Source organism: Propithecus coquereli, unplaced genomic scaffold, assembly GCF_000956105.1.
Source record: "Propithecus coquereli isolate 6110/MARCELLA unplaced genomic scaffold, Pcoq_1.0 Scaffold256, whole genome shotgun sequence".
NCBI lineage: Eukaryota > Metazoa > Chordata > Mammalia > Primates > Indriidae > Propithecus > Propithecus coquereli.
In genome coordinates, this window is record NW_012148130.1 from 907,947 (window position 1) to 934,825 (window position 26,879).

The 26,879-nt window shown below is 46.9% G+C and overlaps 1 protein-coding gene across 2 annotated transcripts in view; it reads left to right on the top strand.

Moving 5' to 3' along the window:
• The first annotated feature begins 12,452 nt into the window (after positions 1-12,452).
• Positions 12,453-26,879, top strand: part of PPP1R13B (protein phosphatase 1, regulatory subunit 13B) — a 103,695-nt gene continuing 89,268 nt past the window's right edge. For both annotated transcript variants that reach the window (XM_012647116.1, XM_012647118.1), the window contains exon 1: positions 12,453-12,602. In XM_012647116.1, the coding sequence (XP_012502570.1) occupies positions 12,594-12,602 (9 nt within the window). In that variant the 5' untranslated portion in view covers positions 12,453-12,593. The remainder of the gene's footprint in view (positions 12,603-26,879) is intronic.

The following is a 26,879-nucleotide window of genomic DNA, read 5'->3' on the forward strand; positions in this document are numbered from 1 at the left end:
ACATAACGGTTAGAGCCACACAACTCTGTGGTCAGTGGCCTGGGTTCAGGTCTCTGCCCTGCCACTTAGCAGCTGTGTGGCCTTGAGCAAGTTGCTCAACTTCTCTGGTTCTGTTCACTGACCTAGAAAGTGGGGGTGACAGTTGCAGTACCTTCCTCCAGGGGAGAGTCGTGAGGGTTTACCAAGCCGCTGAGTGCCCAGGAAGCAGTCAGGGGTCAGAAACTGACTGTCGAAGGAGAAAGGCAGGGCGAGAAAGGGCAAGGGTCTGGTGAGGTGGGCAGAGCGTGCAGGGGTTAAGGCTGTGGGGCGGGGGCCCTGCAGCGAGGCCACAGGGACAGGGACAGGACAGAGGCACAGCGTGCAAGAGAGTCGAACATGGCTGGAGGGTGACTTGGCGTCTGACAAGCTGCAGCCCCAGTGCCTGCAGAGGGGCGCCGGTGGGGGAAGCCTGTCCCCCAAATCAGCCATCCGTTGGCTCGGTGTGTGCCGAGCTCCTGTCGTGCACCGGGAGGGCCTGCCCCCTCCAGGAGAGGCAGCCATGCCCAATACACGGCATGCCCTGTGGAGTGCTCCGGAGAAGACTGACACGGGGAAGGGGCGAAGAGCGTGCCAGAGGCGGGACAGGGTCCTCCTGGCGCCTCCCGTCAGCAGAATGTCGCGCTTAGATTTCTGCGTTCTGCTGTGTGTGTCGGTCAGCTTGTTCGTTCTTATGGCTGCGACCTGTCCCATTGTAGACGTTCCACATTCCCCATTTGAGTGGACTCGGGTTATTCCAGTTGGGGCTCACGACTGGAGCTGCTGTGAATATTCACATTTAGGTATTTGTATGAACGTATGTTTTTATTTCTTAAGGGTAAATAACTAGAAGCGGGACTAGACACACACACGATTTCCTAGGAAAGTGGTAAAGTATTTTCCAAAGGGTCTGAACCTTTGTGCAACCCCGCTCGCGGTATATGAGAGAGTTCTAGGGGCTCTGCGCCGTCCCCGACACACGATACCACCAGTCTTACTCATTTTAGCCTTTATAGCGATATGCTGATGACTAATGGCGATTTTCTCATGTGCTGGTATGTCACCCGTATCTCTGCTGCAGTGTCAGCGCAAACTTTTTACTCATTTTCATTAGGTTGCTTGTTTTATTGAGTTATAAGAATTTTTTATATATATGCAGGATACGAGTCCTTTATTAGGTTTGTGTTTTGCATCTTGGAACTTTGTTACTAGGGCCCTAATAAAAACCACAATGGTACTAATAAAAATACCAATGCTGTCATTTCTCTTCTGGCATCAGCACCCAAAGTCACACCTGGTCCCTCCTTTGCAGCCTTAGCCCTGAGGCTGTGCTTCCTCCTTGGAGGTGTAGATCCTTGAAGACATTTACCTCTGAAGGAGACCCATTTCATCAAATCTAAAAATACATTCTGGGCCAGGCAACGTGGCTCACACCTATAATTCCAACACTTTGGGAGACCGAGACGGGAGGATCACTTGAGGCCAGGAGTTCAACACCAGCCTGAGCAACATAGTGAGACCCCATCTCTACAAAATTTTTAAAATTGGGCACGGTGGCACACATCTGTATTTCCAGCTCCTCGGGAGGCTGAGGCAGGAGGATCACTTGAGCCTGGGAGTTTAAGGTTGCAGTGAGCTGTGATAATGCCACTGCACTCCAGCCCTGGCGACAGAGTGAGACTTTGTCTTAAGAAAAAAAGATACAATTTACACCCACATGTTTGGAATTTAGGGGAAAAAATACAATTTAGAGGTAGCTTTATCAGGCAAAAACCAAAATGTTTCAGCATGGGCAATGTCTTTGCAGCTTCCTCAGATAGATTGAACAGGAGGGGCGTGGGCTGGTTCTACATCACGCTAGTCTTTCGCTAAGGCAAGTCCTTTCGGTAGGATTTTTCAGCTTGCGTTTTTTATCTTTAATACCCTAACTTTACTAGCTTGCCTTTTTTTTCTTGAAACAGTCTTGCTCTGCTGCCCCAGTTGGAGTGCAGTGGTGTCATCACAGCTCACTGCGACCTTAAAGTCCTGGCCTCAAGCCATCCTCCTGCCTTGGCCTCCCAGAGTGCTAGGATTACAGATGTGAGCCACTGCACCTGGCCTAGCTTGCCTTTTTTAAGGCCTTCATTTATTGCTAAGGGCCCTCTTTTTTAATTTCTCTTTTTAGAGACAAGGTCTCCCTCTGTTGCCCAGGCTGGAGTGCAGTGGCGTGGTCACAGCTCACTGTGACCTTGAACCCCTAGGCTTAGGCGAACCTGCCTCAGCCTCCTGAGTAGCTTAGACCACAGGCAAGCGCCATCACGCCCAGCTAATTTTTAAATTTTTTGTAGCGACAGAGTCTTGCTGTGTTGTCCAGACTGGTCTCAAACTCCTGGCCTCAAGTGATCCTCCTGCCTTGGCCTCCCAAAGTGCAGGGATAACAGGTGTGAGCCACAGTGCGGGGCAGGCCCTCTTTTTAACTGTTGGAATGCTTGACCCCGATGGCTTTGAAACATAAACATGCTGGGAAAAATTGCATATGAACAACTTGATTTCCAGGTTGTATTGACATCGTTCCCCTGTTTATGAGTCACCTGTGAGCTAATTTGCATTAATGAAACACATGGTATAGCAAAACAGTCTGTACACAATCTGGGTCAGCAGGGAACAGTATTTACATGGGCGTAATAATGCAATCCTGAATATTGTTTTGACCAAAAATACGACATAACCGTACTGTGGAAAGAGAAAATATGTGTTGGGGAAGGTGAGCCCTAGCGGGGAGCCATTCAGTTCGATCTAGAATTGAAACATCAAGAAACAGCAGTACAGGCATAAGATTTAGAAATATGAAGATGAAACAAACAAAAAAGCCCCGAAAGACCTGAAAGAGGTTGTCCCCAGGGCACAGGATTCAGGGACAGGCCTGGGCCTGCTCTATCAGAAGACCGTTCGCGCTATTTATCCGGCTAAACATCAAGCGCACATAGGAAACTAAAGATTCTCTTAACTTTACAAGACAGCAGTTGCACTCCTTAGCATTTGCCGAAAGGAGCTAAAAGCTCATGTCCACACAAAAACCCGAACACAGATGTTTCTAGCAGTATTATCAGTAGTTGCCAAAACTTGGAAAACCCAGGACGTAAGTGAATGTAGGGCTAACAAGAAAGGAGCTCTAAAACCATGAGAAGACACGGCAGAAGCTGCAATGCACGTTGCTGAGTGAGAGAAGCCAGTCTGGAAGGAGCTACGCACTGCATGATTCCAGCTGTGTGAGCTTCCGCAAAAGGCGAAACTACGGAGACAGCACAAGGATGGTGCTCGCAGGGGTCAGGAGGGAGGAGGGATGCCCAGGTGGAGCACGGGGGACTTTGAGGACAATGAAACTGCTCTGTGTGAGACTACAGTCGTTACACATCCGAACCCACCGACATTCTTGTACGCACCAAGAGCAAAGCCTAACGTAGCCCGTGGACGCTGGGTGACGGTGACGTGTCAGTGTGGGCTCACGGACCGCAACACACGTGCCACTCCGGGGAGGGGAGTGTCGATAATGCGGAGGCTCCACGGGGCGGGGAGGGGCTGGGGGTATGAATCTCTGTACCATCTGCTCAATTTTGCTGTGAACCTAAAACTACTCTAAAAAATAAAGTCCATTGAAATATTTTTTTAAAAATCAAGTCATGGATTATTCTGATAAAAATAATTAATTTTAAACATAAAAGAAAGGTATTTAGTCCAAACACAGCTATTTTTGTGTGTCTGGGTTTTTGAATTAGAATTTGAATCTAGGTCTTTCTGACTCCAGTGACAATGTTACATGGAAAGAAGCCAGCCGGGGGTGGCCAGGAGCGAGCGGCGCGCTGTGAGCTGTCCCAGTGTGTGCAGGGCATGTGGGTGTTAGATTCCCTCTGTCCCAGCAGGACCCATCTTTCAAGACCCATGTTCTCCAGCCCAGCTCCAGCGTGGCCTCCACTGCGCCCGTCGCACCTCCTTCGGCTGAGCGGCGACAGCCCTCCCGGCCGAGCCAGGCAGGCCAAGGGGCCTGCGCCTTCCCTGCAGAGTCGCTGGGAGGTGCGCCCCGTGTCCGCTTCGTTCGCTTCCAACGAGGTTTCTGAACTCTTTCGGAATCAGATCAGGCACCCCCGTACGAATCGCAGCAGCCAGTCCCATCATCTCCGCATACCAAGAGGGCCGGCCCTGCTGCCAGCTGCCTTCTTCGGTGTTGGCAAAGAGGACAGCTCACCCCGTTCCCGCTTGTGCCGGTGTCTGTGCGGGGGAGGCTGGCGCGGGCGAGCCAGTGAGAGAAGCCCCTGCTGTTCAGCTGGCGGGCATTTCAAGGTCAGGTTGCTGTGCCCGGGCTCCCAAGGCAGGTCGGCGGTGAGCGCCGGGGCCTAGAGACCCGGGACCCTCCCCACCAGGCAGCAGCATCTCACCCAGCGCAGGGTAATGGCAAACGGATCCGTGGCGTTCACCGTGTGCCTCACCCATCGTTTTATGTAATTCGGACAAAATCCTCGCGGTATCGTCATTCCCATCTCACAGCTGAGCAAACTGAGGCACAGAAAGGTTACGTAACTTGCCCGAAATTACAGAGCCAGAGCTAAGCAGTGGAGAGTCTAGCTCCAAAGTCCAGGCTCACAGGTACTATGTGATAGAAAGCACATTTTAGCAGGGCAGGGTGGCTCACGCCTGTAGTTCCAGCTACTTGGGAGGCCGGGGTGGGAGGATCACTCCAGCCCAGCAGTTCGAAACCAGCTGGGGCAATGTAGCAAGACTGCATGCTCAGACAAAAGAAAGCACATTTTGTTAACTTCTTGCTACAAAGTATCTGAGTAGTTACAGCAAAATGGATCCTGAGCTCATAAAACACTGCCAAGCGCGCGCATTATGGAGAGTGCAGGATTTCGAGTCAGAAGAACTGGATTTGGATTTTGGCTCTCCTACTCAGCGGCCGCAAGACCTCCAAAGCCTCCATTTCCTCGTCTGTAACCAAGGGGAAATGTTGTTTCCTTCGCAGGGTTATAGTGACCGGCAAATGAGATAAAATCTGTTGAAACACCTGGGAACAGTACAATGACAATTTTTAAAATCAAGGTTAAATTTCAACGTAAAAAATAAATTCAGGAGCACCTAGAGATGGCCTTGATTTCGCTCTCTGGAAAGACCACAGCAGATGGACCAGGCGAGAAATGCCCAGGCCAGGAAATGCAGGGAGGTCTGAGAAGCTTCGGGAAGGGGGTTTTGTACAAGATAAGTGATGGAATCAAAGCTCCAGCCTGGGACAGTGAAGGGACTTCGTCCTTGGGAGTGGGAGCCAAGGCCGATGTGGAAGCAGATGGCCAGCTGGAGTGGACAGAGCAGGGCCGGAGGACGTCACACTGGCCGGGTCACTTCTCCCTGGGCCTCCACTTCCTCCTGTCAGCGGGCACCTGAGACAGGGAGCACAGGTCAGAGAGTTCCGGGTGGGCCAGAGAACCGGGCATGCGACAGAGAGTTGGACAGAGACAGGGCCTCGCTGGGAGCATGCTCCTGGGAGCTGGCCTGTGAGAGGGGAGAGCGCCGGGTCCCACCGCTCCCCGCGGGCTCCGGGAGGACCGCTCTGCGCCCACTGCCAAGCTCCCAGGTGCGGCTGTTACACAACGGGCATCGACGGCGGCATGGAGGAGCAACTTACATATTTTTGAATCTTATTAAAATGCAGTTGTGCTTATGATCCAAGAAGTCTCTGTCTCAGGACTTCACTTGTGGGATCTTATCCTACAGAAATCCCTGCAAAGAAGAAAGGTGTTTGCACAGACATTTCGCGCCACACTGTGCTGGCGGTCTGGCTTTCATCCCCGCCCCCCCCAGATCTGCGCTGCATCCTTCAGCCTGCTTTCGCCTGGGAGGCCAACCCCTGGCCTGCGTCCACAGGTGGGCGGCTCTCCCAACCCAAGGAGACACCAGCCGAGGTCAGAGGTCAGAGCAAGGCTGGAGAGCGAGATGGATCCCCTCCTGCCCGTGGGGCTGCCTCGGTGGGCTCTGTCATTTGACCAGCGGCGTTGCTCTCGAAGTCAGGCCTCCTCTTGCTGACTTGATTCTTTCACTTTCTGGTGACCTCCCCTCTGCTTCCCTCCAGCCCTGGGGTGGAAATGGTCTCCGGATGCAGGTCCCAGAGTCCTGCACTCTCCTTGTGGCCCGCCCCTCCCTTCCGTAAGCAGTCCCCCTTTGTAAATAAGCCTCCTGGAATTTCCCTAATTCGCAGAAGCCATCTGTTTCCCCAGGAGACCCTGAGTGACTGAGGGCTTGAGAGCCTCAGAGGGCCGGGGCGGGGGCGGGGGGAGGTTAGGGGACCCTGCGCTGCCACGGGGTGGGGGTGAGAACGTGAGGAAATACCCGAAATAAGAGGGGAGGGCGATGCTTGGGGCAGGATGTTTGGGCAGAACAGCAGATGGGAGACCAAACCGCACGACAGGACCTGGGACAGAAAGCTCCCTGGCACAGGGGCTGGGGCTCATGTCCTGGGGCCTGGCACGGAGGATACAAGAAAGATCAGGAATGAATGAGTGAATGCATGAATGGAGTACCCTGCCCTGGGCCAGCACAGGACTCTTTCCTCCTCACAAGGGCCCCAGACAGATCCAGGAGGAGGGAAGGGTGTGGTTTAGACCCCAGAGGACCAGCAGCTACGCATATGGGGAACCCCGAGAACCCTCCCAAGGCAGGGCGGCCCAGTCCCCGCCAGAGACCACGAGCACCCCAGACGCAGCCCGCCCAGCCGGGAGCCCGGGGCCACAGAGCCACCAGGCCAAGGCCATTGGTTTGGCCCCGGGGGTCTCAGCCCTGTGGCTCTGGGTGAGTGGCCCCTCTGGGCTCCAGCGAACGCGTGTCTCCCGGAGTCCTCACAGGAATGAGATGAGGCTGCAATGGGCTGAATACTTGAGGCGCTCTGGGCTTGGGGACACCGGCCCGGGGCACTCCACGGCCACCACAGAGGCCTGTTGTAGGAATGACACACTCCCCGTCACCCTACTCTGCTGTCCAGGCTGGCTGTCGCTGGGTTTTCTTTGGTGGAGGCAGCAGCAGAGTCTGCGCTCCACATTTATGAATATTAGGGGCCTTCTCCGTGGCAGGCGCCAGGGATCCCGTGGGGACACCGTGGGGACACAGGCATAGCCCACCGGCCTAACAAAGGACAGACGCGAGCAGGTCGCTGCAGTGTCAGCGCCAAGTTCTTCTCTGACCTTGGTATCAGTGAACATTACTTGATGCCCCCACAGTGCGCGGAGCCACGACTGGTTCACGGCCAGCAGCTGTGGAAGCAGTTTCCTGCGGAGCTGTCAGCATACCTGAGCCTGCGACCCCACTGTCCCCCCTCCCCCGTGCCGCCCATCCCCACTGCAGGAGACCCCCGCCCTAAGGGGCTGACCACCCTTGGCCCCTGGGGGCTCTGGGGAGGCTCTTGGGGGCCCATGGGGAGCGGCCAGTCTGATGTCTGCTTTAGAAGCACCCTCCTGGCGACAGAGGTGAGAGCAGCTCCGGTTGGGGTGGGACTGGAGGCAGTTAGGGGTGGCAGGCCGGGCGATGGCCGGGGCCTCCCTCCTGACCCTGACCAAGGCCAGCCAGCCTCCCTGCTGGCCACTGGACATTGAAAAACATGAGTCAGATCTCATAAGGAGATAGTCCCGGGAACTCACCAGAACAAAATCCCTACTCTCTGTGGTCCGAGAACCCAAACCTGATCTCACCTCCCTCTGTTCCCCCTGCCCCTGCACTGAGCCCCCAGCAGGCATATCCCCTCCTAGCAGGCTCTTCCTCCTCCCTCTGTCCCCTCCTCCCCCTCCTCCTCCTCCTTCCCCTCTTCCTTCCTTCTCCCTCCTCCTCCCCCTCCTCCTCGGCTTCCCTGAGCCCCGCAGGGCTGCCTCCTCAATATCCAGGTCCCAACTCAAACCTCACTTTCTCCTGGTAAAAGCAGTTGTGTCTGTCCCATTACCTGCCTTTGTTATTTTAATACACGCACCAGTTGTTTGTGTTCTTGTTTATCATCTTCTCCCCTGAGCAGAATACAAACTGTGAGAACAGGGACCTCTTCTGTTTTGCTGGAGGCTGTGTCACCAGGGCCCGGACCAGGGCCTGGCACTTGGAAGAAACCCAGTGGACACTGGTTAATGGAGTCAGCTTGCTGGCCTCTGGGGTGGACAGGTACACTGACAGCTCTAAGGCGGCAGATTGGGACTGGTGACCCAGGCTCAGCAGTCCGGGAGGTGGTGGTGAGATGAGTTATCCCTGGAGGATCTGGGGAAGCCCTTGCAGAAAAAGGGTTTGAATTGCGACAAGAACAGGTCACACTTCTGAGGCACAGGGAAGAGTGCTTCTCACACAGGGGGAGGTGGCTGGACAAGGGCCTGGAGGAAGGAAGGGTGAGGGCTCAGGGTGGCCAGGGTACAGGTTAGATGTCGGGGGCTGGGACAGGTTTGAGAAGGTAGAATGGAGCCATGCTATGACAGGTCTTGCTATGGGCTCAGTGTGTCCCCCCAAAATTTGTAAGTTGAAGTCCTAACCCCAATACACCTCAGAATGTGCTGTATTTGGAGTAGGGTCTTTAGAGAGGTAAGTTAGTTTGAATGAGGTCCTATGGTTGGGCCCTAATCCAATATGACTAGTGCCCCGTAGAGGGAAAGAGACACAGGAATGTGCACACGCAGAGGAAAGAACACGTGGAGCGCCAGCAAGAGGGCAGTCCCCTGCAAGCCCAGGAGACAGCTTTCAGAAGAACCAACCTGCCAGCACCTTAATCTTGGACTTCCAGCCTCCAGAACCGTGAGAAAATAAATTTCTGTTGTTTAAGCCACCCAGTCTGCGGTATTCTATTATGGCAGGCCTAGCAAACTAACACAGGCTTTAGGTTTTTTAAAATTTATTTCAATATAGTAATATATTCACCAGATTAAAAAATCAAACATGAAATGCAATAGTGGGCAGGTGATAGAGGTCGACATTAACAGTGACATCATGTTGATCGTATGTACCCTTGACGTGAGGCCGTGAGAATGGCATTTCACCACCGCGGTCTTCCTCCCTAAAACCCACGACCACAGTCTAACCACGAGAAAAACATCACGCAAATCTCAACTCAAGCACATTCTACAAAATACCTGACCAGTACTCCTCAAAACTGTCAAAGCCATAAAAAACAGGGAAAGTCTAAGAAACTGTCACAGCCAAGAGGAGCCTAAGGAGACATCATGGCCAAATGTATCCTGGAACAGAGGACATTAGGTAAAAACTAAGGACATCTGAAAAAGGCATGGACTTTAGTTAATAATAATGTATTGATATTGGTTCATTGGTTGTAACAGATACAAAGGCAACTTCTTTCTTGGGGAAAGAAGTTGTAATAGATGTACTACACAAATGTTGAGGGAAACTGGCCAGGCGCGGTGGCACGTGCCTGCAGTCCTTGCTACTTGGGAGACTCAGGCAGGAGGGTTGCTTGGGCCCGGGAGTTCGAGGCTGTAGCTGTAGATTGTGCCTGCGAATAGGCACTGCTCTCCAGTCTGGGCAACACAGAGAGACCCCGTCCCTAAAAAAAAAAAAAAGGGGGGGGACTAAAAGGGGGAGGAGTATCTGGGACCTCTCTGTATTTCAAACTCTTTGCAATTTTTCTGTAAACTGTTCTAAAAATGAAGTTTATTTTTACAAAAATAATAATGAAAAGTCTCATTCTGATTTCTATCTTTTATCTTGCCTAGTTCCCATTCCCACTTGTAGTCATTACTTTATTAGTATTTGGTGGATCCTTCCAGAATTTTCTTATGCAAATATGCATATATACTGATTTTCTCCAAAGGGCCTTTTTATTTGCTTTAAACAATATTGAATCTTTCTTAACATAAACTATTTCAAACATACAAAGTACAGAGAAAAGTACAGTGCACCCCCACATGTCACCCAGATTCAACCAATATCGAGAATTTGCCAAGTACGCTTCAGGTATTCCTAATTGCCTCACTCTCTTTCCCTCTTGCTGAATTGTTTCTAAGCAAAATTCGAACTTCTCACACATGCTAGGATCTCTGAGCAATACGGTCGTCTTCTCACATAACCCTGATGCCTATATCCCACCAATCATGGCGATTCCCAATGGGCCTCCTGTGAACTTTGGGGAGACACAGAGGGCTTTACAGGGCCGGTGGGTGTATGTGTGCCCCAATTCTGTGCTCCAGGAAGATCGAGGGCGGGAGCGTGTGGGAGATGGTTGGAGCATGGAGGTTAGAGCAGGGGGCTAATTAGGAATGCCCTTGGTCAAGGCGTGAGAGCGTGGGGACAGATGCCTGGTGGTAGCAGGCAGCGCGGACAGGATGAGGAGGACCAGCTGGAGAGCCCCTGGTGGGTGGGGCAGCAGGCGCTGACCAGCCTGCCTCAAATGGACATCTACCTGGAGGATACAGGGGGCCTTGGTGTGACAGCAGGGTAGCTGCCACCGTCTGTGCCCACAGGTCTTGCAGACAAGAGTGGAGCCCTTGTGGACAAGGCTCCCCTTCTCGGGAGAGCAGGCTCATTTTGGTCACCTTATCCCAGGGGATGCCTTTCTGCAGGGCCCTGGCAAGGCCTGTCCTTTGTCAGGCATTATAGGCCTGCACCTTAGCCTCCATGACTCGTGGACATTAGTATGTCAGAGCTGGAAGACGCTTAGGAGATCACAAAATCTAATACCTCTCCGGTTACAGATGGGGAAACTGAGGCCCCACAGGAGTGCAAGTTGCCTATGACCCCACAGGAAGTCAGAAGCAGAGTTAGAATTAGAACTCAGGTATGTCTCTGACTTCCAGCCTAAGATCACCCATTACCTAGAACTTCCTCTTCTCTCCAAACGCTGCTCCCAGAAGTGTCATTAGCCATTTATGTCCCAGTGTAAATAAAAGTCCCAGGGGCATTTATTTGTACACTAAGCTTGCTTGTTAATGATGGCATAACTACAGAATACTATTTATGGAGCAACGAAGCAGCGACTATTTCCCAGGAATTGTGCTAGGAGCTTTACACACATCACGCCTGAAACCCACCCCGCAAGCAGAGGCATATTATCCCTACAATCTCCCATTACAGAAAGGAGCACACTGAGATGCAGAGAGACGTGGTCAGTCTGAGATCACACAGCAAGGGTGTGGCAGAGGTGCTGATCCAAGGATGCCTAACTGGAAAGTCCACACTCTCAAACACTAAGCCCTGTGGCCTCTGAAGGACGGGGTGGCTCCCCACGAATGGGGCTGGTGGTAACTCCCTATCTCTGCCCCCACTTGGCACACCCCGGAGCCTCTCCGAGGACCAGACAGGCCACAGACCGGCCTTGACCACTCCTGCCACTCCTCCCAGGAGCCGGGTGCTTCCCACGGTGGTTGAGGCCTTCGGCGTTCGGCCGTCCACAGACCTTCACGTCCTGGACGCTCGTGCGAACTTAAGTCCTGCTGGGGGCACACGAGTCCGTCCGCCTCGCCTGCCAGGGCTCGAGCGAATGGCACGATGCGGGGGGCGCAGGGAGGGTGCCTGCCCGCCTGGCCGCCCGTCCTGCGGTTCTGCCCCAGGCCCTGCCCGGGCGTCTGCCACTCGGGCGCCCAGGCCGACAGGGCCGTACGGAGAGGCCTGGACCCCAGACGCGGGCTCCGGACCCCGCGCTGCGACGCGCAGGCCGAACCGCGCGGGGCGCTGGCACAGGTGGGCGCCGGCTCCGGGCGGGGCTCGCTCGTGCGCGGCCAGGCAGCGCCGCACGCGGCTGCGGAGGACGCCGGGCGGGCAGCGGGTGCCAGGGCCGAGCGCCGGTCCGGTCAGGTCACTCGAACGCGCGGGCGGCGGCCTCGCACCCTTCCCACCGGACCTCCGACCTGCAGCTCCGGGCGCCCGGGACCCCGGGGTCAGGCGGTGGTCAGAGCGCGGGCGCGCGCGCCGTCGCCGCGGGGATGCGCTCCGCCCCCGCCGGCCTCCCAGCAGCCCGGGTTCGAGTCCGGCCCCGCCGGCACCCACCGCGGGATCGGCCAGCCCTTCCCTCTTTGTGCCTCCGTTCTCCCTGCGTCCGAAATCTCTGGGAGTCGGGGCTCAGGGTCCCCGCGCGGCCCCAGTCCCACGGGGCCGCCACGCGCGGACCACAGCAGCGGCCAGGAGCCCTCAACGCCCGCCCCTCCCCCGCCGCGGGAGCGCGGACGCGCACGGGCGCGCTCGCACCTGGCCGCCGCCGCGAGCTAGGTTGGGGGCGGGGCCGGGGAAGCCACGCCCCTCCCGTCCCCTCCCGCCGGGCCAATCAGAGGCGGCGACAGGCCCCGTGTGGGGCGTCGCGTCGGGGGCGTGGCCTGCGGGGGCTGGGGAGCGAGCCTGGCGGGCGGGCCGGAGGCGGTCGGGCTGCGACTGAGGCGGCGGCAGCCGGTGACCGGGACAGCGACGCAGCACGCCGGCGGCCGCGACACAGCCGGCGAGGGCTTGCAGCCCGCCGCAGCCGCCGCCTCGCCGCAGCCAGGCCCGAGAGCGCCGCGGCGGGCGCGCGGCCTGTGAGGGCTGCCGGAGCGGCGGGCGCGGCGCGGCGCCGAGCGTGCTGTCAGCGGCCGAGGGCGCCGCGGACCCGCGCCGCGATGATGCCGGTGGGTGCGGGCGGCGGCGGCGGCTTCCTCCACGGGCCGCGGGCCAAGCCTCCTTCCTGCCGCGGCTCCCCGCCCCCGCGGGCCCGGGCGGGGAAGGAAGTGGCTGGGCGGGCGCGCCCGGCCGCGGCGCCCCCCGGGCGGGCAGGTGGGGGCGGCGCCGGCTGTCAGCGCGGGGCTGGGGCGGCGCGGCCGGGCTGGGGGCCCTTCCTGCCCGGCGTCCCCGGCTGCGAGGGTGCGGGGGCGAGAAAGCAGGTGACCGGGAGCCGGTCGTCTCTCCCGCCGTCCTGGCCGGGTCGGACGGGGCACGCGTCTGCGGCGCGGCGGTGGCCCTGCCCGAAATACCCGAGGGTCGCCGCGTACGGGCTCCCACGCCCGGAACCCAAGTCCCCGCGGCCCTTCGCCGATCCCGAGATGGGCCTGCACCGGGGACGTGCGCTCAGTGCGCGGACTCGGAGAGCCATCTTAGGGTTCCCTGCCCGTGGGATCCGTGTCGGCACGTTTCACGTTCACCGGTTTGTTCTCGCTGCTCTGGAGGTTGAACGAGGTTCGATGTCGTATCGGTGCCTTTGTCCTGCCCTTAAGGACGCTTTCGACTAGAAGACACTGGTTGTTAGATTTGCCATCCCCCTACCGACCTTTCCTTTATAATCTAAATTACAGGGGGTGCTGAATTCTCATTTTTTTTAATTTGGCTTTTTGAGAGGTAAACGTCATGACTGAGGAAAAACGTAGGGCTGGTTGTACCCAGGTGAATGTATTGGTCTTGAGTGCTTGTATACTGAGTAAAATTCTCAAACACATTTCTAGTAAAGTAACACCACCATCATTTTTTTAACCTACAATCACTACATTGAAAATCACTTCAACAGAAAGTGCAGTTTCTCAGCTATGCTGCACCCGAGGACATCTAGATTAGATTTTCCCCCTTGATCTTTCAAGTCATTTCCTGTCTCTCAGTAATCTCTTCTCTTTTTGAACTGATTCCAGCACATCGTGTTTTCAGAGTCTTAAGGTTTGACCTAGTTGATCCTTAGATCTTTCTTTAACATTAGGCTTGTTGGGTTTCTAAACTTTTGGTTTTAAATGCATGATTGTCTCACAGTGGAAAGAGAATTGGATGAGCATCAGATCTGGGATCAAATATTGGTTATGCCACTTTTCAGCTGTGTGACCTTGAACAAGTCAAGGTCTTTAAACCTGGAATTGCCTCCGGAGTAGGGTTAAAAATGTACCAATATCTGAGGGCTTTCCTGAGGATCAAATAGGATGATGTGTCCAAAAGTGTTTGTCAAACAGAATGCCATGCAAATATTTGTTATTGTTAACGTGGCTTTGAATTTTCAATTTCTAATTTAACCTCTGTAAAATAAGACATTTGGAAACTATTCCCTCCCTAATTGTCGCTAGATTTTGAAAGGCATTATGGTGTTTAGGAATTTTGGAAGCAGTTTTAGTTTAATACTATAATAGTTGATTGATGCATTCATACTATAGTAACATTGAAGGATATCTGTAAAAATTTTGACTGGTTTCATCATTGTATAATGTTTAATTATAAATACCTGCCAAGAAACTTGACTTAAAATTTACATATGGTTAATTCAGGCATTTTACATCTCTTCCACCTGGTGAGAGTTCTGAGTCTCTACCTTAACAGGTGTCCTTTTTAAGAAGTTTGTTTAGCTGGCAATTGGGAAATTTACTCAGAAATTTCCCAAATCTTTAAATTACTCAAAACAATTAAATACTGTTTTTAAAAAACAGATACGTCTATTAACTATTTAAAACACACTGCTTTTGTTTTAAAATGTCTTTTAGAAACCGATGGTATTTCTTAGTCCCTCTTTTGTGGCTTTTATTTTGTATTTCCTTCTTGATCTCTACAAATACTACTTGTAGGATTGAGTCCGTCCTTTATTAACACGGTTGGAATTGGATGTAAATTTAATAGAAGTTTTAAGAACATGCCATTCTTACTTGACAGTATCTTAAATTGTGAATCTAAAATGCAAATAAGATTTTTCTCAATTTGTTGTGTATTTGGTGTTTATCATGGTGAATCATCAAAGGAAGATTGGATTATATTTGCATAGTTGAGCACAACATTGTCTAGTAGAAATGTAATGTGAGCCACAAATGGAATTTTAGGTTTTCTACATGAAACTACATAAAACAAAAAGATATTAATTTTAGTAATATGTTTTAACTCAGTATATCCAAAATATTATCATTTCAACATGTAATTAATATGGAAAAGTCACTAATGTGATATTTTACATTTTTTTATACTAAGTCTTTGAAATCCTATGTGAATCTGGTGAAGTTTACATTTACAGCAGACCTCAGTTCAGACTAGCGCATTGCAAGTGCTCAGTAGCTACATGTGGTTAGTGGCTACCATATTGGACAACACAGGTTTAGAGTATATTTTATTTGAAAATTGGCAATTAGTGTATAGTGTCTTTGGTACTATTTTCTTTTTTTCTTTTATTATTTCTTTCTTTATTTTTGCACACTAAGCAAGTGGATATGGTAAATTTTAATTGATTACATGGTTTAGTACAGCATTCAGTCTCTCGGCTGTTGGGGATAAATGAGAGTATCTGGCCAAATTCTTACCTGACGACAAAGTCTTTATGGAAGTCTTGTATTTCCTTTTATACGAAGTTCTATGACTTTCTACTTTTAAACAAAGTTACATTTTGGAATTTTCCTTTAGGAAAATAATATTGCTTTCTGGTATCTTTAGTTACTCACCTTTTTGTTAATGGTTGACATTTTAAAAATGTTTTTCCAAGAAAAAAGGGGACCATTTAAAGAATACTCTTTGGTTAGTCCCTGATATCTGGGCCTGAAAGCATTTAGGTCATGCCTATGCAACCTTGATAGAAATAAGAATTTTAATAAAAATGGAAAGCCTGATTCAGAGCACGGGAAGGATGAAAACTGCCTTGATTCAGCATCTTTTTTTTTTTTTTTTTTAAGTCTTCCAACATTTACTATGTAAGCATCATTCTTTTTGAAAGAGAGTGGATGTTTGCACTTGGTAAAACTTATGTGCATAGGTGAGATGTATCTGGGGAATAGAGCTAAGGATACTTTTTTCTTTTCTGGAAGAATGTCAAGAAGTGCTTCTTGACTCAAGTGCTCTGTAGCTCTGAAGTGTGTTTTATTCGAAAGGTGACAGTCTGGTGGTAGCGTTTTGGTGGTGGTACCAGTGGGACACCTCCGTTAGATACTGCGCAGTTGACTAGATGATTCCATTTATTTCTGTCATAGGAACTCTTTTAGCGTATTCACTGCAGGGTATGAGTTACATTATTTTGTGCTTAATATTTAGCTTTCATTAAACAAGCGTTCACTTATTTTAGGTATTCCTTTTCTTCTCAGCAGTGTAGAAACATTTTGAGGTACTTTCTCTTTTTAAACCATCAGCTGTCATGTAATTGAGAAAACACTGAATTGAAATAGGGACACTTAGGTTCTAGTTCCCATGTGTTAGTAACTCTGTGACCTTTGGAATTAATCTCTTTGGGCCTCAGTTTCTCATCTGTAAAATGAGTTGGACCTGGTGATTTTCAAGTGTTGTGGTCGGTCCAGTAGTTGTTATATAGATATATATATATATATTTTTTGAGACAGAGTCTCACTTTGTTGCCCCGAGTAGAGTGCAGTGGCGTAATCATAGCTCAGTGCAACCTCAAGCTCCTGAGCTCAAGTGATCCTTCTTGCCTCAGCCTCCTAAATAGCTGGAAACTACAGGCATGCGCCATGATGCCCAGCTGATTTTTCTATTTTTAGTAGAGGCAGGGTCTCACTCTTGCTCAGGCTGGTCTTGAACTGAGCTCAAGCAATCCTCTTGCCTTGGCTTTCCAGAGTGCTAGGATTACAGACGTGAACCACTGTGCCCAGCCCAGTAGTTGATTTATAGCAGATACTTTCATAAAGGTCTCTAATTTTCGTGTTGGTTATATCAAAGTTTGAGGCAACTTGACACATGTTTTGGCAGCCTTTTAGTAAACTCTTTCATTGCCCAGGTATCTTCGTATGACAGGGCAGATAGTAAGAGCTCAGTAAATGTTTGCTATTATTGTTAATAATTTACCTGATGAGCTTGAATTTACAGCCTAATTCAGTAAACAAAACACCAAAGAGCGCAAGATTTTAAAAAAAATTTTTAATTGATACATAGTATTTATACATATTTATGGGGTACATATGATACTTTGTTACACATATAGAAGGGTATTGAGGATCTCCATCACCTCTAACAATGATCATTTCTGCATGTTGGGAGCATTTTAAAATCTCTCTTCCAGCTATTTTGAAATATATGATACACTGTTGTAACTACTCTATCGAACGTTAGAACTTATTCCTTCTGGACAAAATTTTTTAAAAAGCTTGTTCTTTAACACAAAAATTACGTATATAATACTACCATTTAAGATATTCTTAAATGCCTTGGACTACCCAAAAATTTGTAAAGGAAGAGCAAAGCCTCAGATGTGTATATAAAAGCTTTTATTATTTTATTGAACTTAAAAATGATCTAAATGGAAAAAAATTTTTAAATAGTCTAAATGGATAACTCTGCTAAAGGCTGTAGTACAGCAATAAAGTTTTGCAGCTATTTAACTTCCTACAATTCAGTTTGGTAATAGCACTCAGCAAGTGGTACCTGTCATTATGTGCTAAGGCACTGTGTCATAGGCCTCATGGGAATGGCTGTTTTTGTGGAGAACTGAGGCTTACAAGGTAAAGAAGCTTGACCAAGGTCTCCCAGCTAGTAATTGGTAAAACAAGATATGAAAACAAATGGATTCATAATCTTGAACTGAGGCTGGGGGAAAAAAAACAACAAATGGATTCGAAAGCCTTTGCTCTCCGCCTTCATGCCAGTCACTTAGTAGAGTTTGCTGTAGTCAAGGCATTTTGCTAGACGTGCTAGTAAATTGAATTTGGCTAAAAATTTTTCCCTTTATAAGTTTGTCTCAAATGGACCTTAATATTTAAAAGAATCCCAAGGTAAATATGAATCTTTTTGATAAGAAGTGATAGTTTTCTCCACCTTGAGTTTGGGGACAACTTACTTTTAAATGTAAATGTGTTAAATGTATCATCTTCATTCCTTTCTCAGCATCCTACTTTGAACAGTGTATGCCAGTATATATGCTTAATAGTTACTTAGGATTTTTAGCAAGATAGGAACCTAAAATATCACTGAGTTACTGTGTTGAAGTTATATAACTGTTGTCAGCATCCATTTGTGCGTGTGTTTGCACAGATGGAGAATAGATTCTTTGCAAAAGTATGGGGGGATTTTGGTGCCTTGAAGTGCTGTTGTCATAGTTATTTCACAAACTAGTTTTAGGGCTAAACAGAGGAAGGGTAGTAATCAAGTTCTATTGTGACACTTTCTTGGCTTGATTACTTTGCTTTATTTCACTGCAAAGATAGCTGTGTGACTGTTGTTCATACTGATTGGTAAGCAAAAGCTGCTATTACTGTATTTTGTGAAATAAAAATCTGGTGACATCATATAGAACAATAAAAGATTGGAAAAATGAAGTAGTTTTCATTAAAATTAATAAATGATATTTGAAATATTAGCGTGCAGTTCAGTACAGGATCTTGTTAATGGTATTGTTGGTGTGTTTAGAGAAAATAACTGAAGTTTTGACAGAATCATGATTTATGCCATATGTTGTGATTGTTATTATAGCACAAGCCAATGCAAAGGCCCTGTGGCAGGAGCATGCCCAGCATGCTGGAAAAACAAAAGGAGGCCTGCGTGGCTGGAGCAGAGTGAGGGGTAAGAGTAGAGGAGACGAAGTTAGAAAGGGATGGGGGAGAGCCATGGTGTAGGATTGATCTCATAGGGTCTTATAGGCTAATGTAAAAACAAAGGGTATGGAGGGAGATTCCTTTTATCAGAAACGAAGCACAGTGGCTTGGCGCGGTGGCTCATGCCTGTAATCCTGGCACTCTGGGAGGCCAAGGCAGGAGAATCGCTTGAGGTCAGGAGTTCAAGACCAGCCTCAGCAAGAACGCGACCCCCATCTCTACTAAAAAAATAGAAAAAAAAAAAATTAATTGAGCATGGTGGCATGCGACTGTAGTCCCAGCTACTTGGGAGGTTGAGGTAGGAGGATTGCTTGAGCCCAGGAGTTTAAGATTGCTCTGAGCTAGGCTGACGCCATGGCACTCTAGCCCTGGCAACAAAGTGAGACTCTGTCTCAAAAAAAAAAAAAAAAAAAAAAAAAAAAAGAAAGAAATGAAGCACAGTGGTCTATTTATTGCATTGTTAAGTAGTTCTGAGTAGCAGGCATTGCCTGGGTGACTTCACTATAGTGGGTAGGAGTGTCGATCCCGGCATCACCATTTTTTGGTTCTCTGACCTTAGTTAAAGTTCCTTGACACTCTACTTCCTTGTCTCTAAATTGAATATAATAATAGTAACTTTCATTATAAGGTTGGCAGGACAATCGGAGGGAGTATTGCATGAAAGGTGTCTGGTTTGTAGTATATGCTTAGTAAATGCTAGTTATTTGTAATAAGTATCATTTCCTCTGGAAAGCTTTCACCATTTCTGCCTTGGCCAAATCTACCATTAGAGGTGCTCAGCCTGCTGTGTGTTTTTTTGAGGGAGTTATAATTCATATACCACAAAATTCACCTTTTAATGTGTATATTTCATTAGTTTTTTAGTGTACGCAGAAGGTTGTACAACCATTGCCACTGTCTGATTTCAGAATATTTTACCTGGTGTGTCTTTGCAGTACTGTCCTAGTTGCAGTCTTAAGCATTTATGTGTATGACTGGTTAATTTCTGTTTCTTGTCCTAGCCTATAAGTTTCATGAGAGCAGGAGCTCTCTGTTTTCATTAGCCATTATACCACTGCCACCTTGCCCAATGACTAGCACATAGTTGGTGCTAAATAAATATTTGTTGAATGAAAGAAGATATGTGGAAAGTAGTCTTGGACCCCATCATGAAGAGTTGTGTGTATGTGTGCCATAACAGGGTTTGGACTTGATCCTGTGGGTGAACAGAAACCACCAAATATTTTTTAAAAAGTGGAGTGATAGAGTCAGAGTTGTAGGATAGATAATTCTGGAGCCAGTGCAGGATAGGTGGTAAGGGAGATTAAAAAGAAACAGGAAGAGCAGTTAAGAGACCAGTTGGTGTAGGCCGGCCTTGAGGACCTGAAGGAGAAGAGATGCGGTTGATAGAGGGTACAATAGATCTGATGGAGTGTGCGTGTGAGAGAGAGAGAAGAAAGGTACCTAAGTAGATAGGAAGGAAGACAGGACTGACTGACGAGCTGGAGTTGAGGATAACAGATTTATTGCTTCAGTGGCTGGGCTTGTCTTTCCTTTGACTACAATAGAAAATACTACTTGAGAAGGAATAGGTTTAGAGGGCTGTGAGGAAAATAAAGAGTTTTTTTGGGGGGGAGGGCGCTGTGTTGAGCATTTCGAGATGTCAGCTATATCCAGAAAGATGTTACTCTTAAATCTTAAAATAAATATCTCAAGTAAAAAAAAATCTTTTGCTATGTTTGGTGGCTTTTAGGTGTTCTCGGCATTCTGGATTGCTGCCTGGGCCTCTGCAGCATGTCACACACATCATCCCTTGTACCTGCCAGTTTGCCTCATCAGCCTCACCCGAGCCCACTGGACGGAGCTTCCCAGAATAGTGGCGGGAGTGAGCCGCCTCCACATCTTTCTGCTCCGAGCACCTGGCAGAGTTTATATGTATGCTTTTTATAGAGGTGTGATTGGGTCTGCACTGATAGTTTGCATTCTGCTTTTTACCCAATTGCATATTTATATTTCTTTCTAATGACATTCTTGCAAATAATATCAGTAAATGATCAACATAAGTGACCAAAGTACAAACAGAGGTTTTTGTGGTATAACTGGAAAGGAGAAGTAGGAGTTGATCAAACTATAAAGAAAGATGAAGTAAAATTTGACAACTTTAGGATTACAGGGAAAAAAATAACGATAATAGGAACCAAAGAGTATTTTGTGATGAGAAATGCAAATGTGAAACTGTATGGCATAGTGGTTATCAGCACAGACTCTGGAGCCAGGACTGTCCGGTTTCAGATTCTGGCTTTGCCATTCACTAGCTCGGTGATCTTGGACAAATTATTTAACCTCTTTGTGCCTTATTTTCCTTTTTATTAGAATGGGTTTAATAACAGCATATTTCATAAGGTTGTGAGGATCGTCAAGTGTTTAGAGCATTTTCTATTAGCATACGTAGTAAGTACTCAGTAAACATTTGCTCTTAAGTTTTTTCTAGCAACCGTAAGCCCTCGTGGCATATAGGATTCAGTTAGAAAAGGATTGTAAGTGTGCTTTGTTAAACCGAGGTAGAATGCTTTTGTTCTTCAGGCTGAGGAAAGCTAGGTGGTAATTGCAAAATCTATCAAGTTGATAAGACAGGGAATGGTTTGATTTTTAATTTTTTTAATTTTTAAAATTTTTAGTGTTAATTTTTTTTTTTTTTTTTTAAGAGACAGGGTCTCACTCTGTTGCCCAGGCTGGCGTGCGGTGGCACGATCATAGCTCACTTTAACCTTGACCTCCTGTGCTCACACTATTCTCCTGCCTCAGCCTCCTGAATAGCTGGGACTATATGCACATGCCACCATGCCCAGCTAATTTTTAAAAAATTCTTCGTGTTGAGACTGTGTTGTCCAGGTGGGTCATGAACTCCTGACCTCAAGCAGTCCTCCCACCTTGGCCTCCCAAAGTGCTGGAATTACATGTTTTGTTTTGTTTTTAGAAATTATAGTTTACCTTTCCTGTCAAGTACTTTCTGTTATCCAGACCTAGCTCGGAGCCAAAATAAGATTTACTTTACCCAGTGCTCTGTCAGTGAACTGAAATCTCACTCTACTTTTTATGTTCTCTACCTAGATGGCACCTTCCAGGCCACCTTGTATGAAATGCCCCTCCTCTTCCTGTGCTTTGTTTCTCTTTGTAGTACTAATGTCCATATAGCATTTATTTGTGGAAGCTTCGTGAAAGCAGGGTTTTGTTTTCTTTTCCCACTGCAGCATCCTTAAGTGCTTAGGACATTGCATGCCTCTGGTAGACATTTAATAATGCCTGTTTAATACTTGTTTACTGAATGGAGTCAACAAGCATTTAGGGTGCATCAATTATATGCTGGGTCTGTCCCTGCTTTCAGTGAGCTCACAGTGTGGGGAGCAATTGTGTAAATAAAAAAGCCATTGCAAAATATAACAGTGGCGGGGAGGACAGAGTACAGCAGAGCACAGGGGCCAGGAGGATCTTCTGAACCTTGGATGTGAGGGGAAGCTTCACAGAGGAGGTGACAGTTGGGTGGGATTTAGAAAGATGAGGAAGAAGGCGTGGAGGTGATGAGGAAGGGCTTGTCAGTAGGAGGGTTAACATGTGCACAACATTGAGGTCTGAATCATGGTATGTTGAAGGAAGTTTCCTGACACATGAGGCCAGAGGAGGTAAGAGGGAGGAGATGAGGCTAGAAAAGTGGTAGAGGCCGGATTCTAAGGGCTGTGTATGATCTGAATAAGAGTTTGAACTTGGTCCTGAGAAAGATATGAAAATGTTGGAGGATTTTTTTGGGGTAAAATGTATATAACATACAGCTTACCATTTTAACCATTATTAAGTGTACAATTCTGTGGCATTAAGTACATTCACATTGTTCAGCCACCATCACGACCATCCATCTCCAGAACTTTTTCACCTTCTCAAACTGAAACTACTGTTGAAGGGTTTTAAGCTGTGTTGTAAAATGTTTCAGTTTAAGTTAAAATTGGTACTAAGTATCTGGAGTTGAAGAGAGGCATCCCTTACAATAGTCCAGACAGAGAAGGGTCTCTGAGCAATCAAGATAGTTATCAGAGAACCTGGACATTGAAGTCAGATTCAATTTGTGGGAGATCCCCTTAAGCCCTAACATAATCTTTATTCTTGCATGTCACACAATTCTAATTTATCCTGCTTCTAAGTCATTGGAAGCTGCATGTGAGCTTGCTGGAGGGACGGATGTAGTTGTAAGCAGACAGACTGGCTGGAAATCATACACAGACACAGCTCTGAGCACTGCCTGAGGTTGTGGTCTGAGGGTGGGCAGCCTGACCTCAGTCAACACCGAAGGTATCACAATTACAGATTGCACGCAGGGTGGTAGTTAAAGTTCTTCATGATGACTGAGTCATCAAGAAAAGAGTAAAAAGTATCAGCGATGTAGACAGCTGCTGGATACAAGTGCAATTTAAAATTGTCTAGGAGTCACATAAACTGTAAAAAGATACAGGTAAAATTAATTTTAATATATTTAACCCATCATATCCAAAATGTTATTTCAACATGTAGTTAATATTAAATGATTATTAGTGAGCTATTTTACATTTCTTTTTTCATACTAAGTCTCTCAAATTCCAGAACATAATTTACACATACAATTCATCTCAGTTTGAATTAACCACACTCAACAGCCATGTGTGCCAGTGGCCATAATGTGGACAGTGCAGTTTCAGATTTTGCCTCAGACAAGAGGGTTAAACCCCCAGCTATTCAGAGAATGCTATGATTCATAAGAATTAATTCCTCAAGGATTATAGAGGCTGGGGTTTTATTATAGTAGTTTTTAGTTACTAATATTTGTTTGAAAAACTGTTGAGAGGCACTATAGTTTAGTAGTGAAAGAGCACAGATTTTGGGATAGGCTATCTGGGTTTGAATCCTAACTATCATTTCTTAGCTCTGTAATCTTGGATGAGTTACTTAATTTCCCTGTGTCTCAGTTTCCTCATCTGTAAAATCCAGGTCATAGTACCTACCTCACTGGGTTCTGTGAGGATTAAATGTTGTTAATATGTAAAGGACCTGTAACAGTGCCTGGTGTATAGTAAGCACTATAGATGTGTGCTATTATCCCCAAAATGTTGAGTGATTTTAATTCAGTACATTTCAAAGACATTCTTGCTTTGGAGATGGCTAACTTCAGATAGGCATTTAACAAGTTTTCATGGGTGAAGAAAAAACTGTTAAATTGTCCATTTTGCAAGGATGCTTTCTAATTGATGTCTTTGGGTAACTAATTTTCTTGTTTGCTGCAATGTTTGAGTCTGCTTAACAACCACACAAATGGTGTAATTAATGATTAAAGGATTTAGTATTATAATTAAAATTCAAAAAATTTCGAAAGGATGATCAGTATTTAATTGTTAGTACTGTTATGATTAAACTGCTCTTTCTCTCTGAAATACTTTATTAGTCCTACTATGGCTGGGGAGACATCCTAGTTCTAACTTTTTTTGCAATCAGTATATTCTAACACACTGGATTATTTTGAGAGTTTCAACTTCTGTTCTTTGTAAATGGAGTAGAAATGAATAGCAAAAGTAAAATCAAAATATAAAAAGATTACTATTTAGCACCTGGAAGACAGTTATGAGGAGGTCCTTTATCACCTTATAGAATGAAGTATGGCTGGAAACATAACCAGATCATGGTATAGTTATTTAAATGTCAAGTTTTTGGCACAGAAGAAAGCAGCTGCTAATGGGGATATTTAACCCCTGCTGTTTTCATCTGTCATTGATTAGCATCCCAGCCCTGCTCTCCAGTCTGTTCTCCCTACTTAGAACATAATCTTTCCACTCTCAGTCCCATCCGTGGCTAACTCTTCTCCATGTCAGCCTATATGTTGCTTCCTGTGGGAAGTCTTTTCACGAGTGTCGGTCAGGCAACCCGTCTGTGGGCTCTCATGGCAGTCTGCAGTCCTGCACTGTAGTTTTCTGATGTCTCTTCTCTGTGTCTGCTCCAATTTCAGTGAGAGCAGAGGTTGGGCCAATCTTGTTGACTTGTGTGTGCCCAGGGCCATGCTGGGCTTAGTAAAATTTTCCTAAATGAATGAATGAGTGATCCTGCAAAGGTATCCAATCCTTATACAAGGCAACACTTTACTTCACACTGTGGGTTTTGGCTCCTGCCTATTATACTGCAATAATCTTGGATGAGTTACTTAATTCCCCTGTGTCTCTTGCCATACCAAAACCAAAACAAAAACCCACAACAACAACAAAAAAACCCTTAAGCCTAATTTTAATCTATGTGATTATTTCCCTTTGGTATATTACTGTTAATAGAGAATGCCTTATGTTGCAGTTGGTTTCTTGTCCTTTTTGAGAATTGCTAGTAATTAGATACTAAGGCTTATATGGGTAAAGTAGGAGGGGAAATTGGGGTATTTTTATAATAGCAATAGTAGCTGCTCATGCCTTTGGTAGTAAAGTTTCATGACTAAACTTAATGGAAAAATGGACTTTTGTGTTGGGCCAGCTTTTTGTGTTATATGACAACTAATTGTTATTGAAGTTTCTTAAGCTGAAGCTTTATGGTTAATGATACAATATAAGAACCTGTTTCTAGTAGTTTATGAGGTATTGGCTAATATTCAAAGGTGAAGTCTGGTGCTAGAAATTACTAAAACCAAAATTCTGCTCTACCACAGAGCCCAGCAGGACAGGACTGTAAACTGGGGTTCTCAGTTTTTTGGAGGCTCAAATGGACATTTAGATCTTTGCAAAATCTCACCACCTTCGTATTCTACCTCCACCCCCAAGTAGTATCTAGCATAATCTAAAGTGCTTTATATTTTTGTTTTGAAATTTTCAGTGTCTCATGGTTTGAAGCTTTATTAGTTTGTCATAAAACCATAATTTGTGATAATCTCTTACTACAGAGTGAGGAGGGATCCAGACTGGTAACTGCTAAGAGCCTTTGTAGTGCTGACTTCTTGCGACATGTAGAGCTGAGTACAGGGCTTCCCATTCAAAGGCCTCTGTTAGGGGAGTTCCTGTTGAAACAGGTGGGTTCTGAGTTTAAGTTGAACATACATCTGAGATCCAGGAAAGCCAACTGGCTGGGGTTGAGTCGGGGCAGTTCTGTGTTGGATGTTAGATCCGTACAGGGGTACTTAGAGATGTTGCAGATTCAGTTCCAGACCACTGCAATAAAGTGAGCCACACACATTTTTTCGTTTCCCAGTGCATATGAAAGTTACGTTTACAGTGTACTGTAGTCTATTAAGTGTGCAATAACATAATTTCTAAAAAAATACCTTAATTAAAAAATACTTCATTGCTAAATAGTGCTAATGATCATCTGAACCTTCTTTTTGCTGGTGCAAGGTCTTATCTCAATGTTGATGTCTGTTGGCTGACCAGGTTGGTTGCTGAAGGCTGGGGTGGCTATGGCAATTTTTTAAACTAGGACAACAGTGGAGTTTGCTGCATCGATTGACTCTTCCTTTCATGAAAGATTTGTCTGTAGCATGCGATCCTGTTTGGCAGCATTTTATTCACAGTAGAATTTCCTTCAAACAGGATTCAATCCTCTCAAACCCTGCTGCTGCTTTATCAACTAAGTTGATGTAATATTCTGAATCTTTTGTTGTCATTTCAACAGTTTTCACAGTGTGTCTTCACCAGGAGTCGATTCCTTCTCAAAAAACCACTTTCTTTGCTGATCCCATAAGACACAACTCCTTATTCAAGTTTTATCATGAGATTGCAGCAATTCAGGCACATCTTCAGGCTCCCCTTCCAATTCTAGTTCCCTTGCTGTTTCCACCACATCTGCAGTGACTTCCTTCAATGAAGTCTTGAACCCCTCAAAGTCATCCACGAGGGTTGGAATCCACTTCTTCCAAACTCTTGTTAATGTTGATATTTTTAACCTCCTCCCATGAATCATAGATGTTCTTAATGGCATCTAAAATGATAAATCCTTTCCAAGTTTTCAGTTGAATTTGCCCAGATCCATTAGAGGAATCACCATCTATGCCACAACCTTCAATTCATGAAAAGTGCAACATATGGGAAGCTTAATAAAGTGAAGCACAATAAAAGAAGGTGTGCCTATACTTTCAACAAGTACGTTTGTACCCCGACTGTTTGCCAGGGCATTGTGAAAGATGTGAATGGTCCAGTAGGGAAGATAAATGTAGTTCCAAAAAAGGGACATATAAAAAAATGTATTATCTTTTATCATATGCCCACACAAGTACTGTCTTCAAGCATTTGTAGTCTAGTTGACGGAAACATGTAAAACAGGTGCATTGTGGGGCGAGAATGTTTGAGAATGCAGACTTTGGAAGTAGGCAGTCCTGGATTTAGGCTCTGTGACTTCATAGCTGTGTGACCTACACAAGTTACATAACCTTTTGGAACTTATTTCCTCATTTGTAAAATGAAAGTA